General features: G+C 41.2%; 1 protein-coding gene across 1 annotated transcript in view; it reads right to left on the reverse strand.

Moving 5' to 3' along the window:
* appbp2 (amyloid beta precursor protein binding protein 2) overlaps nucleotides 1–17,391 on the reverse strand; it is a 237,519-nt gene that overhangs the window by 205,935 nt on the left and 14,193 nt on the right. Inside the window, 1 exon segment of the mRNA XM_088380624.1 lies at nucleotides 2,096–2,184. Coding sequence (XP_088236750.1) covers nucleotides 2,096–2,184 — 89 coding nt within the window.

Genomic DNA, 17,391 nt, shown 5'->3' on the forward strand with positions numbered 1-17,391 from the left:
GACCCCTTGCTGATTTTGCAGGTTTGCCCACTTACAAAGAATGCAACGATCTACTATTTTAATCATATGTACATTCTAACAGTGACAGACAGAATCCCAAAGAAAATTCCGGAAATTCACACTCTCACTGTTAGAATGTACATATGATTAAAATAGTAGATCGTTGCATTCTTTGTAAGTGGGCAAACCTGCAAAATCAGCAAAGGGTCAAATACTTATTTCCCCCACTGTAGATAGATAGATAGATAGATAGATAGATAGATAGATAGATAGATAGATAGATAGATAGATAGATAGATAGATAGATAGATAGATAGATAGATAGATAGATAGATAGATAGATAGATAGATAGATAGATAGATAGATAGATAGATAGATAGATAGACCGTGAATATATATACGGACTATAAGACGCTACTTTTTTCCCAGATTGTGAACCCTGCGGCTTACAGTCCGGTGCGGCTTATACAGGGTTTTTGTCTGTGATTTTTCTCATGACTAATATGGCACTTATACACTCATAAAAAAGCTGTGGACCGCTGTTGTGCTGTTATGTTAATAAAAGTTATGCGTCTCTAAATAATCATCTCTTTCCTGACAATCATCTTTGTGTATATTCTCTTACAAATGGTAATTAAACATTAAAAACCTTACGCGATCATGCGGCGACTTTACATGCATTTTTTCTAACGGCCATCGGGGGGGGGCTTGAGCAGAAAAGGTAAGAGTGAGAGAGGTGGAATACATGCGTCGAGGAAGACAGTAGTGGCGCATTCTGCACGAGGAAAGTTAGCATAAACAGAGCCCAATGATGGAAGACACTGGAAGGCGTGCGTATGACGCAGCTTTCAAGTTAAGAGCCATTGAGCTGGCTGATAAAGAAGGGAACAGAGCAGTTGCACGTAAACTTGGAATAAATGATTCGATTTAAAGTGGCCCTCCGACTTGAATGGGAGGCTTGGATGACCAGCGGCGAGAAATCGTTTACAAAACCTGGACGCACGCGAAGAGCAACTTTCGCAAAAGTCTGCTAGTGGATTCTGACAGCGTGGAGCAGTGTGAAAAAATTCACCATCACCAACGGGTTTCGAAAAGCCGGTCTGCTGCATGACGGAGAGCACAAGCTCAGGAGTGAATTTGCCTCAAGACAAAAGTGACGATGAAAGCGACAACGAAAGAGAGAATGAGAAAGAGTGTTGTGACGTACATCTGGCGCTATTCCAATCGGACACTGAGGAGGAAGATTTTGCTGGTTTTAGTGGACAGGACGAAGACAAAGACGGCTCTCAGTGACTTTGTTTACTGGTATGTTTTTTTTTTTATCCGCCTAGTTAGTGCTGTTACTTCCGTGTTTACAACAAAATGTTAATGTTATCAAAACTTTAGCCCAGCTAGTGCTGTTACTTCCGTGTTTACGACGAAATGTTAATGCTATTAAAACTTTAGCCCAGCTAGTGCTGTTACTTCCGTGTTTACAACGAAATGTTAATGTGATTAAAACTTTAAAAAGGCTTTCTGTGTACTGTCTTTCTTTGTAAATAACTCGTGCGCACGTGCGGCTTATGGTCCGGTGCGGTTTATATAAGTATAAAACTAAAAAAACATGAATTTTAGCTGGTGCAGTTTATAGTCTGGTGCGGCTTATTAAATCCCTGAATAAAGGGACTCTTGAAGGAGATGGAAAAGTACATGATAAGTAAATTTTTCTGATTATATGAGGTATATGCCAAAGTGGAAGAAAAAGCATGGAGTAGAAGGAAAAATAAAAGTTGACATATGGAAAATAGTGGTTGAGATTTTGAAGGCCAGTGTGGCTAGAAAGAAAAAGGGATCCAAGGAAAAAAGTAAAGAAAAAGAATTGCAATATGCTAAAGTATGGCTAAGAATATCAGAAGAAATAAGAGAAAAACTTTAAAAGACAAAAAACAAATGTCAAAGGTGATGAGGCTGCCAGTATGTTTTTCAGACCGGAGGACAATGAGGCCCCAGTGCACAGGCGCTCAGTCGCAGCTCAAGACACAAGAGGTGTCTGTAGCAGCAGCTCCTCCTGCTCCTACGCAAAACATAGTAGTGTCTTTTTATAGGTAGTCGTACCTCTTGTCTGAAGCTCGAAGAACTTTAGCAAACACTTCCAGGTCACAAAACTCCCCTCCTAGCTGACAGAGCCTGCCCTGCTGGTAAAGCTGAGAGACACAAAAAAAGAGGACTTTTATGACCACAAAATGTGAAAAGGCTGTCTGCCCGTTAAAGATCAAATGTGAAGTAAACTTTTGTATACTCGTTTAATGGCTAAAACTATTTCAAGCATACATTTTTTGTTTTTTTGATGTAACCTACCCAGATTCGTAATTAGACCCATAACAACACTCTTAAAAATGAAAAGCTTTTGTTTGGCAATCGACGGTAATCTGAGATGACAAAATTTCAAATACGCCAAGTGTTCAGTCAGCCATTGTGCTGTGGATTGTCCCATTCACTGCTCTTTGTCATTGTTAGCGCGTTTTTTGACAAAATGCCTCAGCGGTGTGTGCCAATGCAATGTTCACAACTAGACCAACTGTTATTTGAGTGGCCAAAAGATAAGACGCAAATTAACCCTTTTTGTCCTCGCAAACTGAATTCTCACCGGTGTTGACGAGTGTTTTTTTCCTGTTTTCTCAACCATTTTGCTGATGATGAAGGTTTTGCAAAAGGTAGGTGTGATTATCATCAATTTTAAAATACATTTAGAGCATGGGTCACCAACCTTTTTGAGGCTTATGCGTTCACAAATATCTTGCCAATGTTTCTGGCAGTGGCAGTCAATGTAGTCCCCACGTGCGGTCGCGCGAGTGCAGAGCGGCGCAGATGAGGCGTTTGGAGCATGGGACGCACAACACAAATTCACTCTGCCCACTTCTCCGCTGGATATAAAGAATGTTAACTTTTTATGCACTACGCCTTGTGTCGGCTTTGAGAACGTACCACGTGACACACTAAGTTGTGTACCGGTGGACTTTGTGGTGAAAGTAGAGAACCTAATGCACATAAAGATGATCATCCGAGAACTACAATAAGTCAAAGTAACAATACCGGGACAAAAGTACAGGAGGAGGCTTTGAGAACTGTGTGTAAGGTACTTGGGCCTCATAAGTTTTACAGTTTTTTTTATTCTTACATTTTTTTTTCAGCTGTTGTAGTGTACCGAGACGGTACCATTGTTTACATTACAGCATTAGCACAATGTCTGCCACTAGATGTTGAAACCTTTTCTTGTCATCCAACCGGTGGAAGGTCTGCGGGACTTAAAAGTAGGGATGCACGATATATCGTATTAAAATCGGTATCCGCCGATGTTTGTCATTTTGTAACATCTGCATCGGTTCGATGAGTGAAATGGAAACATCTGGCAGAATCCCCCTGTTTGCCAAACATTTGTTGATTAAATGGTTAGAAAACGCTCTTTAACCTAAAATTGTTGACAATGTTGACAGACATCACGTAACGACGGCACAAGATTAAAGATATAAATTTTTCAGAAAGAAAAATAAAACGTTATGAAAATCATTAATAAAATTAAATAAAACCAAATTAAATAATGTTGACAGATATCACGTAACGACAGCACAAGATTATAGATATACATTTTTCATAAAAATAACTGAAACATTATGAAAATAAAATGAAAATAATTATGTGTGAATCATGTTTACAATTTCTGTAATCACGGTACATGTTAGTAAGGTTCTAACGTTTGTTATTGCTGCTTACTGTTTATTTCTGAGGGGTATTCGAGAAAGTGGGTTAGGTGAAAACTCTAAGTTAACCCTGAGATGAGGGAAACTGAGTTATCCGTTCCAGAACTCTGGGCCAGTTACTGTGGTAACTTACTCTGCTAACATAACCTGCTCGCTGGCAGGTTTACTATAAAAGACCCAGAGTTTCTACCTGTCTCCTCCCACACAAAGAAAGTAGTTAATCATGGATTGGCCATTCATTCAAAATCCGATCGACATTAATAGAGTTTTCCCCACTCTACCTTTTATGCAAGAACCACACGTGATACAGTTTGCCCATTTTACGCTTGCAAGCTTTAACCAACTCAGTGGCCGAGTGGTAGTGTCCGCCCTGAGACTGGAAGGTTGGTTCAAACCCCGGCCAGGTCATACCAAAGATTATAAAAATGGGACCCATTGCCTCCCTGCTTGACACTCAGCATTAAGGGTTAGAATTGGGGGGGTTAGATCACCAAATGATTCCGAAGCGCGACACCGCTGCTGCTCACTGCTCCCCTCTCCCCCAGGGGATGGATCAAAATCACACGGGGATGGGTTAAATGCAGAGGACAAATTTCACCACACCCAGATGTGTGTGTGACGACGATCATTGGGACTTTATGCGTAGAAAGTCATCAGCACCCTGTGTGGTACAGAAGTGCTTGAAAGCAGTCTGACTTTCGCCTCTTGCAAGAGAATATTTATTGGGAGAAAGCAGGGTGGGGGTGAAAGTGAACAGGTTTTGGTGGTCACCTCTGCAAACTGGTTAATCAGTGCAGAGGGTCTTAGGTCTTTGTTTTACAAGGTTGTGCAAACAGATACTAGTGGAGCATTTTAGATAACTAACTAAGGAAGAATATTTCCACATCATTTGGAAAGTTTCAACACTGCAGGGAATATGGAAAGTTTCAACGAGTCAAGGTAAAATGGAAGGTTTTAACAAAGTTAATGATTCTAGTCAACATTCCAACATAATCATACGATCAAAATAATGTGTCAACTCTAACAGACATCAAAGCCATAATAATTTGAAACCCTTTATGTTGCGAGAGAATCTTCCGACCCAGATTAGAAGTTTTATCATTTCTAGAATAATATCTTTTATTGTAGTTGTACACTTGCCTGTCTTGTGTGCAGGCACCATGAATTTGATACCCACATTTGACGGTGTGCATGTGTGAGCGTGTGACTTTAAAAAAAATAAATAAATAAAAAAATTCTCCGGGCATATATCTTCAACCTCACACACCGTGGACGAGCACTCACAGCAGAGCAAACTTTATGCATAGCACTACGTTTTTCTGCTTTTTTTTCTGTTCGCTGAGCAGAACTGTTTGTTTTAAAATAGTATTTTAAAACAGTATTTTAAAGAGTGTTGGTGTTTTAAATTACTTCAATATGTAAAAAACAAATGCATTTGTGTCAAGCGTTAATCCACGAAGTGTAGAATTAACTGAGACGCAGTGTTGTCAAAAGAACCAATTCTTTTGGTACCAATTCAGTACCAACACGCAAAAAATACATCAATACCTGCTTTTTGTGGTACACACTACAGAATATTTAACTTTTGACTTGGCGAGCTGTGTTGATTCTTGCCGTAACTGAAGGGAGGAGTATGCCCATGCGAGCAGCACGGGGCAGCTTCAGCGGCGCTGAAGAAGCAAGCAGCACGGAGCACCAGTCAGCGGCGCAGAAGAAGAAAACTTTCGGTCTTTCATAACATTGGCTTCAGCAAGTGGGAGTGGAAGTCCAACACGCCTGCTTGTTGAGAAGCCAGGTAACTCAAAGAGTCGGAAAAAAAATGGAAATATTTTGCATTCGAGGCGGATGCAACCGGAGTAGTGGGGGGGGCTGTTGGTGACAGTGCTGTAGTGGGCGGTGGCAGTCAAAAAACAAAATCCCCGACAATTTTGAAATTCCCCCCGGTCATTTTATTAGATCTCAAAAGTAGGACATGTCCGGGAAAAAGAGGACATCTGGGGGGTATTCCAGAAAGCAGGTTCAACATACTCTGAGTCTATCCCTGAACTCTGAGTTGACTTACTCTGAGATGGGAGACTCTGAGTATTCGGTTTCAGAAAACCTGATATGGGAGGTATTCCAGAAAGCAGGTCCAACATACTCTGAGTCTATCCCCAGGGATGAGAACGGCAAATGACAAAAAACACTGAAAAGCCGCAATGAGCCAGGGGCCACAGGCCCCCATTGGGGGCTGCAAGGCCCACAGGCCCCCATTGGGGGCCGCAGGGGGCCAGGGTCAACGCCCCGGAGGGGGCTCAGGGGGAAAAGCTCCCTGGAAACTCCTGGGTTTTGGCAGTATAGCAACCCCAAAACCATTCATTTCATCACTCAATTTTAACAGTTTTGTTAAAAAAAATATTCCTGCTTGGTGCGCTACCAAGGTGAATACAATCTATTCTATTATATTCAATGTTTTACCAGGTAAGCCAATTGAGAACACTTTCTCATTTACAACGGCGACCTGGTAAGAATCTATTTTCCCCATTACAAATAATGCATTTTTTTTTAATGCGTTCCAAGAATTTTAAAAGCATTTTTTCATTTGCGCACTTTTGTCCGATCGCGCAACTGCAGCGCAACTGCAGCGCACCGCCAAACGCGCAACTGTAGCGTGTCGCCGACCGCGCAACTGCACCGCTCTGATCGCATTATTGTGACAGAGCCGCCGCTGAAATTTTGAAAATATTATAAGTCCTGATGTACTTTCCAAAATTTCAGTGGACCTCAGTGTGCAGGCAGCTTAATTTAGTCCAATCGCGCAACCGCAACGCACCGGGCGCTCACTGTCACATTGCTTTAAGAGCGTCTTTGTGTTTCGAGTTGTAAGATGACGCTGCTCTCGAGCCATGCCCATCTGAAGCAGTTCCTGATTCCGTTCAACTTGTCTATTTCCCTGGCACGATCTTCATCTTTTTTCTCTAAAACTTTCGCCATGCTGGTTCGATTGACAGCTCCGGCGCGCTCCTTTAAGTTTGCCTCGCATCATACGAGTAGCCGTTACGCAGCGGCACGGCGACTAACGGTCGCCAGCAAATGTATTTTGTTGTCTCGGTGACTTATGTTTGGTGTGTTGCCGAGAGTATTTCATTTATGGTTATTTAGTATAGCGGAACCGTTACGCGCAGTTAGTTATGTAATGTGTGCCTACTCGTGTTGTGTGACGTCAGAAGTTGAGTGTTGACTTACGTGCTGTATTTCTGTCTGTTGCAGAACCACACACACACACCACACACACACACACACATACACCACACACACCCTTCACACGCTTCATACAATAATCACACACACAATTATCACATTCACACACCCAAAGACCCATGTACACTACACACACCTGCTCTCACATCCTTGCGACCAAACATGTGCCTATACCCTTTTGCCAGTTTGCCTGTATGCGCCTATGAGCCACAGTGCCTGTTACTATTTTGCCAATAAATCAGTAAAGTAATCAAAATTGAACCACGTCTTCCCTCCTGTGTTCTGACCGACACCCGGGGGCAAAAAGAGAATAACCATCCGAGCCAAACCCCCTATACAGTCTTCAGGCTCCCCATCAATAGCTGTAGCAGTTTGCATTATTTTATTACAATGTTTATCCTTATTCAGATTTGTTTCAAGACTACAGTTACAGTTCGACTTCACTTTGATGGTTAATGCAGTTATTGCAATTTTGTTGTTCTATCACAGTAGATTAGTTTATTTACATTTCAAAAACCAGAAGGCATTCATTTGCAAATGTGATTGCACTTTAGTGTACATATTTAGATGTTCAGATATTAAGATGTTTTTGCATGATTTGAATAAGGCAAAATAACATGCTTTTTCTCTCGAATATATTGTAATAATCATTTGTTTAGATGTAATCATGTTCTGTATAAAAAGTAATTTGGTGTTCAAAAAGTATTTTTTCAAACTTGAGTCTTGAAAAAGTGGGGGTCGTCTTATAATCATGGTTGTCTTATATTTGGGCCAATACGGTACATCCCTTGCTGTCTGCAGATAGTTTGCTATTGCAAATGAAATCTGTTGTTGATTGCACTACCAGAAAAGTTAAAGATTAAAATAATAATGAATTAAATACAAATGAACAATTTTATCAAAGTTGAATGATTTATTTTTTTTATGAGATGTATTAAGTTTGTTTTATTATTGTTATTGTTGTATTAATAAGAAGGGTGATATTGGTGTTGGTGACTGCAGTAAATAGCCCAGGTTGCATCATGGCAGATTTTTAATTCCGATTAACCAGCTCAGTGGCCTAGTGGTAGAGTGTCCACCCTGAGACTGGAAGGTTGTGGGTTCAAACCCTGGCCGGGTCATACCAAAGACTATAAAAAAGGGACCCATTGCCTCCCTGCTTGGCACTCAGTATTAAGGGTTGGAATTGGGGGGTTAGATCACCAAATGATTCTCGGGCGCAGCACCGCTGCTGCCCACTGCTCCCTTCGGGGATGGGTTAAATGCAGAGACAAATTTCACCGCACCCAGTTGTGTGTGTGACAATCATTGGGACTTTAACGTTAACTTTTAACTTTAAATCATTCTCCATTTTATCGTTTTTATTTCAACTTCATACGCAACAAATTACTTCATGATCACAAAACAATAATCCATACCCTTTTTGTTGTTTGCGATCACTGTGAGTGGGCGGCAGTGTTCTGATTCTGGTTAACTATTTGTAAATATGTTTTTGTAATAAAACTTTTTTTTATAACAAGGTACAATACTGTAAATATGTTTTTAGAACTCTTAATATTACAAGTGTACGTACTGCAATTGTGAAGGCACTCCCTGCCTTCTGCTGGCGTGCGGGCAACTTTCGTGCCATAATTCCTCAATTTAGAATTGTTTCTTTTTTTTAATCTGCGATGTCCTGAAACCACAATAAATGAACCGCGATGTAGCGAGGGATTACTGTATACACATCCACGCTTGTGACGATCTGTGCTCCCATTGGACAGCAATGACCAGGGTGGCACACAGACCCAAAAATGGAGGAAAACATGTGAGTCCTACGTGCTGCGTTCCTGCTCTGCATATTTGTGCCATTGGTTCGGATTTACGCTGTTTGTATTCACACCTGAAGTGAACAGCACGAGAGTTTGTTTGTAACTCAAAAAGGTGGGTCTCGGTCTATTGCTTTAATCCACACCAGGATTCGTTTGCGTGTATTCACACCTGCACAAAAGGTCCGTACCACCGTTACAATCAAACCCTTCTCCGTTTAAAGCGGACCAGTCAGGTCTGAATACACCCTAAATTACCCCTCTTTCTGGAACGGATAACTCTGCGTTTCCCTCATTTCAGGGTTAACTTACTCAAGGTTTTAACATAACCCACTTTCTGGAATACCCCTCTGGAGTATCTACTGCTTTCTATGTGAAAATGTGGGTTTGTTTTGTTTCTATCGTTCGCGTTCGTGTGTGCGATTTTCACTCCTCTCACAGTTGTGGCGTATGTGCCATTCAATTCAGACGCCTCCCTTCTTGACAATATCTCATGTTAAGTGATTTTGGTGTGTCTGATTTTTTTGTGTTGTTAATATTGTTATTCTTTGACCACGCTGCAAATTTAGACATTAAGATGTGTTTATATTTTTCTCTGTCATACAGGTAATACCTTATTATATTGCTAGAATTATTTGTCATATGATGTTGTTATTCATTATTGTTGAAGCACTTATTTGTTTCTTTCTGTATGTCTATAGAAACCACACCCTAAGTTACCTCTCTTTCTGAAACGGATAACTCAGAGTTTCCCTCATTTCAGGGTTGACTTACTCAGTTTTCACATAACCCGCTTTCTGGAATAACCCTAACCCTAACCCTTCTTGACAATATCTTATGTTAAGTGATTTTGGTGTGTCTGATTTTCTTGTGTTGTTATTATTGTAATTCTTTGACCACGCTGGGAATTTAGACATATTAAGATATGTTTAGTTATTGTCTGCCATACAGGTAATATCTTATAAACATATCGCTAGAATTATTGGTCATGTGATGTTATTCATTCTTGTTGAAGCAGTAATTTGTTTCTTTCTGTGTGTCTACAAAACCACAAACATACATAGATACATACTGTATTTTTCAGACCTACAGGTCGTACCACCCATAAAATGAATAATAATAAAGAACAAAACATAAAAAGGTCGCTCCAGAGTACAAGTCGCATATTGGGGAGAACTTTATTTGACAAAATCCAACACCAAGAACAGACATGAGCAGGGAACAGGCTAAACGATACGGTATGCTAACATTACATACACACAAACGAGGAGCTGAGAACGTGCCTGATGTAACAATAACAGTTATTCAAATAACTATAACATAAATAACGCGTTGATCAAACCATCTGTGTCACTCCAAATTATTAAATCCATCGAAATATTCGTCCTTTGTGTAAACAACGGCGCTTCTGACCCTAGTGTGTGTGGCGCGCCGCTGACGTCAGCTGCAGTTCAACTTATTCCACAGGCCCATATAACTATATATAAACTATATGTCAAATAACTATAACATAAATAACAATTTTATCGAACCAATCGTGTCACTCCAAATCATTAAATGCATCAAAATCTTCGTCCTTTGTGTAAAGACCGGCGCTTCTAACTCCGGAAGTGTGTGCGGCGCGCCGCTGTCGTCAGTTGAGGCTCCAATTATTCGACAGATCTATATACCGTATTTGCCGGTGTATTAGTCGACCTTTTTCGATCCAAAATCGACCGAAAAAAATCGACCTCGACTTATACACCGAGTCATAAAATTTAACTCCGTATTCATCGCTTCAAATGTGATGGTAACCAAGGCCGTTTCTCATGCATCTCATTGTGCGTGGGTGTGCGTCCGTCAGGCTCATCAAACAGCGAGAAACTGAATCATTATAAAGCGTTCGTCGCATTCACACGCATCCTCAGCAACAATTTCAAATATTCTCACCTCAATAACGGACATCGAAATCCAGGCAGCGACGATGACTGCTCGGGGGAAGTACTGGGTATTGAGCGAATGTGCGAGTCATTGCGCGTCAAGCAACGACAATAACTACCGGTACGTAAACATTCAATCGCCATGTCTAAATGAATGTCGTTGGCACAAATATTCGCCAAACTTGGCCAGACTTCCAGGGGAAGAGGCCGAATTTTCACTTGTTCTGGCCGACCGGAGGAACCATCCGAGGCGGACACTTTACGGCGGTTGAGTCGTTGGCACTTAGAAAATATTCGCCAAACTTGGCCAGACTTCCAGGGGAAGAGGCCGAATTTTCATTTGCGGTGGCCGACATGGGGAACCAGCCGAGGCGGACACTTTACGGCGGTTGAGTCGTTGGCATTTAGAAAATATTCGCCAAACTTGGCAAGACTTCCAGGGGAAGAGGCTGAATTTTCACTTGTTCTGGCCGACATGGGGAACCAGCCAAGGCGGACTCTTTATGGCGCAAGAGCCGTTGGCACTTAGAAAATATTCGCCAAACGCTCTCGATGGGACAGAAGACGACCTGATCTGGGAAGAGGAGGAGGAAACTGAGGATAGAGAAGACCAAGAAGATGCCCTTTATGACGACAAACTAAACGAAAACGAATGGAACGAGCTTTTCGGAAATAGCGACGATGAAGACCAATTTTGAACTCTATGTACCGGCAATCACTTTATAATTATAATTTGTTGTTTCTTAACTAAAAATAAACCAGTTTCTAAGAGTGTTCATTGTTGTTAGTCTCTCTCGGCGCGTAATATCACAGAGTCATGAAGTAAATAATATTTAAAATGGCGTATAGATCGCTCGCTACAAACTCGCGAATTTGAACACATTTCGTCAATAAATTTCGCATATTTCTGATTGAATTTTGAAGTTTAATATAATGCAACAATTGAGCTCGACTTATACAAAGGATATATCATAAAATCGTAAATTTCCGTCGAATTTTAGGGGGTCGACTTATACACCGAGTCGACTTATACACCGGCAAATACGGTAACTATTTTGGAGGCTGTACTAAAATACTTCAGCCACTTGACGTCTCCGTGAATAGGAGCTTTAAAGCAGTTCTGCGTAACCTGTGGGAGCAGTGGATGGTAGACGGAGAACACAGCTTCACGGCAACCGGGAAAATGCGACGTGCAACATTCCTGGACGTAATTGGATGGATCGACAAAACGTGGGCTTCGGTTACACCCAAAATCATTTTGTCAGGATTTAGAAAATCTGGAATAATTCCAATTGAAACTGACGAGGAGTCTGACATCAACGACAGAGATGACGAAGGGCCCCACGTATTACCGGCATCAATCGCGGCTTTATTCGCAAGTGACACAGAAGACGAGGAGTTTGAAGGATTTATTGATTAGGAGTGACGCAGAAGGTTTGGAAAAAAATGTTATTTTTATCATAGTTATTTAATATATATTTTATTTTGTGTAGCAACTTCTATATGTTTTTATCATTACAGTTCATAGTTGTTGGCTCGTTGAACTCTCGTTTTGTTAAATAAAGGGCCGTTTACCAAACCCACGTCTTCCCTTGTACTTTGTTAACGCTACAATATATTTATATACTACATCTGTGGAATAAAAGGAGACGCAACTGACCCACGAGGCTGACGTCAGCTGCTCACGCGCGGCGTTGTTGACATAAAGGAAGAGAAATTTGATCGATGGATTTAATGATTTGGAGTGACACAAATGGTTTGATAATATTGTTTATGTGATAATTATTTAAAATATAGTTTATATATTGTTGTATGGGCCTGTGGAATAATTTCATCTGCGGCGCGGCACACGGCATTGTTGAGAAAGGACGATCGATAAAAGACGAGAAATTTGATCGATGGATTTAATAATTTGGAGTGACACAAATGGTTTGATAATATTGTTTTTTATGTGATAGTTATTTAAAATATAGTTTATATGTCGTTGTACGGGGCTATGGAATAATTTCAACTGCGGCGCGGCACTCGACATTGTTGAAAAAGGACGATCGATAAAAGACGAGAAATTTGGTCGATGGATTTAATGATTTGGAATGACTCAAATGGTTTGATAATGTTGTTTATATGATAGTTATTTATACTATAGTTCATATGTCGTTGTATGGGCCTGTGGAATAATTTCAACTGCGGCGCGGCACACGGCATTGTTGACAAAGGACGATCGATGGATTTAATGAATTGGAGTGACAGATATTTTTATAAACGTGTTATTTATGAAATAGTTTTTTTAAATACCTCTGAATGTTACGTCAGGCCCGTTCTCAGCTTCTCGTTTGTGTTTGTCATGTTAGCATAGCATCGTTTAGCCTGTTGTTGCTCGTTCATGTCTGTTCTTGGTCTTGGATTTTGTCGACTAAATTGCCCCCCAAAATGTGACTTATACTCCGGAGCGACATATATGTTTTTTTCACTTTTTTGGGCATATTATGGTTGGTGCGACTTATACTCCGGAGCGACTTATAGTCCGAAAAATACGGTACAAGTTGCTACACTAAATAAACTATATATCAAATAACTGTAACAAATAAGTTTACCATCTGTGTCACTCCAAATCATTAAACCCATCGAAATCTTCGTCCTCTGTCAATCTCTGCCCTCTTGAGTTATAAACAACTCGAGTCAGTGAATGGAACTTTTTTTTTTTTTTTGTCACACACACACATTCACACCGTCATATGTGGGAATCAAACTCAAGGTATCGACACACATGGCAAGCAAGTGTGCCCCAACACCATCAGCCACTCCCGTGAATGGAACTCATTGTCAGTGGCAGCTCCAATTATTCCACAGGCCTAGTGCACCCTCATGCGGTTTAAAGAGAAGATAACGTGATTTTTTTTTCTTTAGCTCCAATAACATACACAACCAAGTTCTGACAGTAACACAACACAACACAAAGCAATACACATAATACACCAGACAAAAAAAACAATCAAGTAAACACACAGTAATGTCAGCTACGGCAACTCACACATTTTTTTTCTATATTACAACATCCCGTGGAAGCAATACACCAAACAATACAACTAAACAACCCCCCCCTTTCAAAAAATAAAATAAATAAAAAATTAGATATAATAATAACAATTGGCTCGAGCAATTCACACATTTCTTTCCATAATACAACGCCTCATAAGCACCGAACATTAATATCAAACAATTCCAACAAAACAAGGTCAAAAATCGTTCAGCAGCATGGCAAAAGGATTCTATTTTCTGATTAGAGTTTCTGAGTTGGCATAAGGAAGATATATACATTTTCAACATCAATTTTGTTACCCAACCAACTATGTACCTCCTTCCAAAACTGATTGCATATAGTGCAAAGGTAAAATAATTGTTCCGTTTTTTCTGGGTTTTCTTCATTTAATTTATATAGCGCTTTTCAATTGACCCTAAGACGCTTTACAGGGAATAAAAAGGGTGGGGACGTGGGGGGAGACAATAGGATATAGTTAATAACAGGACATGGGTCAGCAGTGCGAAGGAGATGGATGGAGGAGCAGGAGGGGCGGGAGCGGAGGTTGTTGAGGTTGGCAGTACCGGAGGTGGGGGTGACAGGGGGATTTGTAGTCCAGAAAGAGGAGATGGGTGAGCCGTCGAGAAAAGACAGTCCAGATGTAGCGGCGACGGCAAAGGATCCCAGCCGCGACGGCAAAGGATCCCAGCCTCGAGTGGAAGCAGCAGTGGACCAGGTGGCGATGCCGGTCGACCTCGACTGCACCCGCACGAACGGCAGGCCCCAAAGCACCACAGCAGCACACAGCCGAGCCACAGTCAGCGAGCCTGCAGGGAATGGAGCCTGACCCAGAGGACGCCGGCCGGACGGCCAGAGACCGGGCCAGAGCTGCCGTTGAGTCCACAGCAGGCGGCCACAGGCTCAGAGCCGGGAGGCAGGAAGGTCCGGTGGTGGTTTTGGCCAGCTGACTGTTGGCTAGCTGGCTAACGTAGCTGGTCGTCCGAGGGAGAGGAAACAGATAGGTGAGAGCGGAGCTGCGGGGATGTGAGGTGGACGGAAGACAACACGAGAAAAAATAAAAGAAGAGACGGTGGCACTGAAAACGGGAAAACGAAAAACAAGTAACGGACACGGTCCGGGACAAAAGCGGCAGTCAACAGATCTGATGCCAGCGTTGCTCTAACCTGGAAGACAACAGACGGTGGAGGAGGGGGAGTTCAACATTCAACCATTTTAAAAGACGCAGGGCTTTTCTAATATAATCACAGAATATTTGACCTTTAATAGTTCTATTCAACTATTTATTATCACATTTTATGTCCGTAATGTTCAACGCCCCAATTCTTAAAGTTGGAAGTTTTATCTGGACATTATAAAAAATTATTGTAATTTTTATCATTTGTAATAAAGCTGGAGGGATAGCTTTTTGAATTTTTTTATATTCTTTTTGCGGACAATAAATTTTTTATTTGTTTCTCAGATCCTGCAATTGTAGAAATTCTCCATTTGTACTTAGGATGTCATGTACAAAGAAAATTCCATGGTCAAATGACATTTGGTTGAACAATGACTTTTTGTTTGACACAATTGCTCTATTATTCCACAAGGTGGCACAATGAGGGGTAAAGTTATGGGTAAACACCATTTTCAAATACTCTAAAACTTGTTTATGAAACTCCGACATTTTAACTGCGTCTGGCTGCTGTATTCGTGGTCGCGGGTGTTAGCTTTCTTGTGTTTAGCCATTTCACAAGTGATTCGTAAAGCAAGTTCAACAAAAAAGGTCTCCAAGACTTCGATAGTTTCTCCCAAAAAAGTTTAAAAATCACTCCCGTTACCTTCTGGGTTGGTTGATAAATAAAATAAGTTCGGACGTGAAATTCAAACTTTCCATCAGGCCCCCGCTCGGGACTCAACCACTCACTCCGCCATCTTGATTGTCTCCCCGGTTCCAAAGTAACATGTGAAGTGATCAACTATACTAGTAAATAAGTAATGTGTTAATGATCAAGTAATAATTTGTTAGTAAATTCACATGCAAGTCGCTCCGGAATCATTTGGTGATCTATCCCCCCAATTTCAACCCTTAATGCTGAGTGCCAAGCAGGGTGGCAATGGGTCCCATTCTTTATAGGCTTTGGTATGACCCGGCCGGGGTTTGAACCCACAACCTTCCAGTCTCAGGGCGGACACTCTACTACTAGGCCACTGAGCTGGTAGAAATTGGGAAAGGTGGCAAAAAATACTGAGAAAGCTGAGAAAACGTCATCAAACACCTATTTGGAACATCCCACATGTGATCAGGCTAATTGGGAACAGGTGGGTACCATGATTGAGTATAAAAGGAGCCTCCCCAAACATGCTCAGTCATTCACAAGCAAGGATGGGGTGAGGTTCACCACTTTGCATGAGAAAATAGTTGAACAGTTTAAGAACAACATTTCTCAAAGCAAAAGTGCTAGGAATTTAGGGATTTCAACATCAACGGTCCATAATATCATCAAAAGGTTCAAAGAATCTGGTGAAATTACTGCACACAAGCGCCATGGTCGGAAACCAAGACTCAATGATCGTGACCTCAGACGGCACAGCTTTAAAAACCGACATGAGTGTGTAAAAGATTTCACCAAATGGGCTCAGGAAAACTTCAGAAAACCACTGTCAGTAAATACAGTTCGTCACTACATCAGTAAGTGCAGGTTAAAACTCTATGATGCAAAGCAAAAGCCATTTATGAACAACATCCTGAAACGCCGCCGGGTTCTCTGGGCCCGAGCTCGTGTAAAATGGACTGATGCACACTGGACGTCGTGTCCTCCGGACCAAAGAGGAAGCAGACCATCCGGGCTGTTATCAACGCAAAGTTCAAAAGCCAACATCTGTGATGGTATAGGGGTGCATTTGTTCCCATGGCATAGGTGACTTACCGTATTGGCCCGACTATAAGACAGCCCCGATTATAAGACGACCCCCTCTTTTTCAAGACTCAAGTTTGAAAAAAGACTTTTTGAACACCAAATTAAATTTTTATACAGAAAATAATTACATCTGAAACAAATGATTATAACAAAATATTTGAGAGAAAAAGCATGTTATTTTGCCTCATTCAAATCATGCAAAAACTGTCTATCACATCTTAATATCTGAACATTTATATATGTAAATTAAAGTGCAATCACATTTGTAAATGAATGGCTTCTGGTTTTTGAAATGTAAATAAACCAACCTACTGTGATAAAACAACATTTCAATAACTGCATTAACAATTAAAGTGAAGTCTAACTGTAACTGTAGTCTTGAAACAAATCTGAATGAGGTAAAACATTGCAATAACATAATAGAAACTGCTACCGTTATTGTTGGGGAGCCTGAAGACTGTATAGGGGGTTGGCTCGGATGGTTATGCTCTTTTCGCCCCCGGGTGTCGGTCAGAACACAGGAGGGAAGACGTGGTTCAGTTTTGATTACTTTAGTGAATTATTGGCAAAAAATAATAATCATCAATGAAATACTCTCGGCAACACACCAAGTCATCGATCGAGACAACAAAATACATTTGCTGGCGACCCTTAGTCGCCGTGCCGCTGCGTAACGGCTACTTGTACGATGCGAGGCAAACTTAAAGGAGCGCGCCGGAGCTGTCAATCAAACGGCGCGCACACAAAGC

The sequence above is a fragment of the Syngnathus floridae genome, chromosome 7 (assembly GCF_059516105.1).
Source record: "Syngnathus floridae isolate MCC-2025c chromosome 7, RoL_Sflo_1.0, whole genome shotgun sequence".
NCBI classification, from domain to species: domain Eukaryota; kingdom Metazoa; phylum Chordata; class Actinopteri; order Syngnathiformes; family Syngnathidae; genus Syngnathus; species Syngnathus floridae.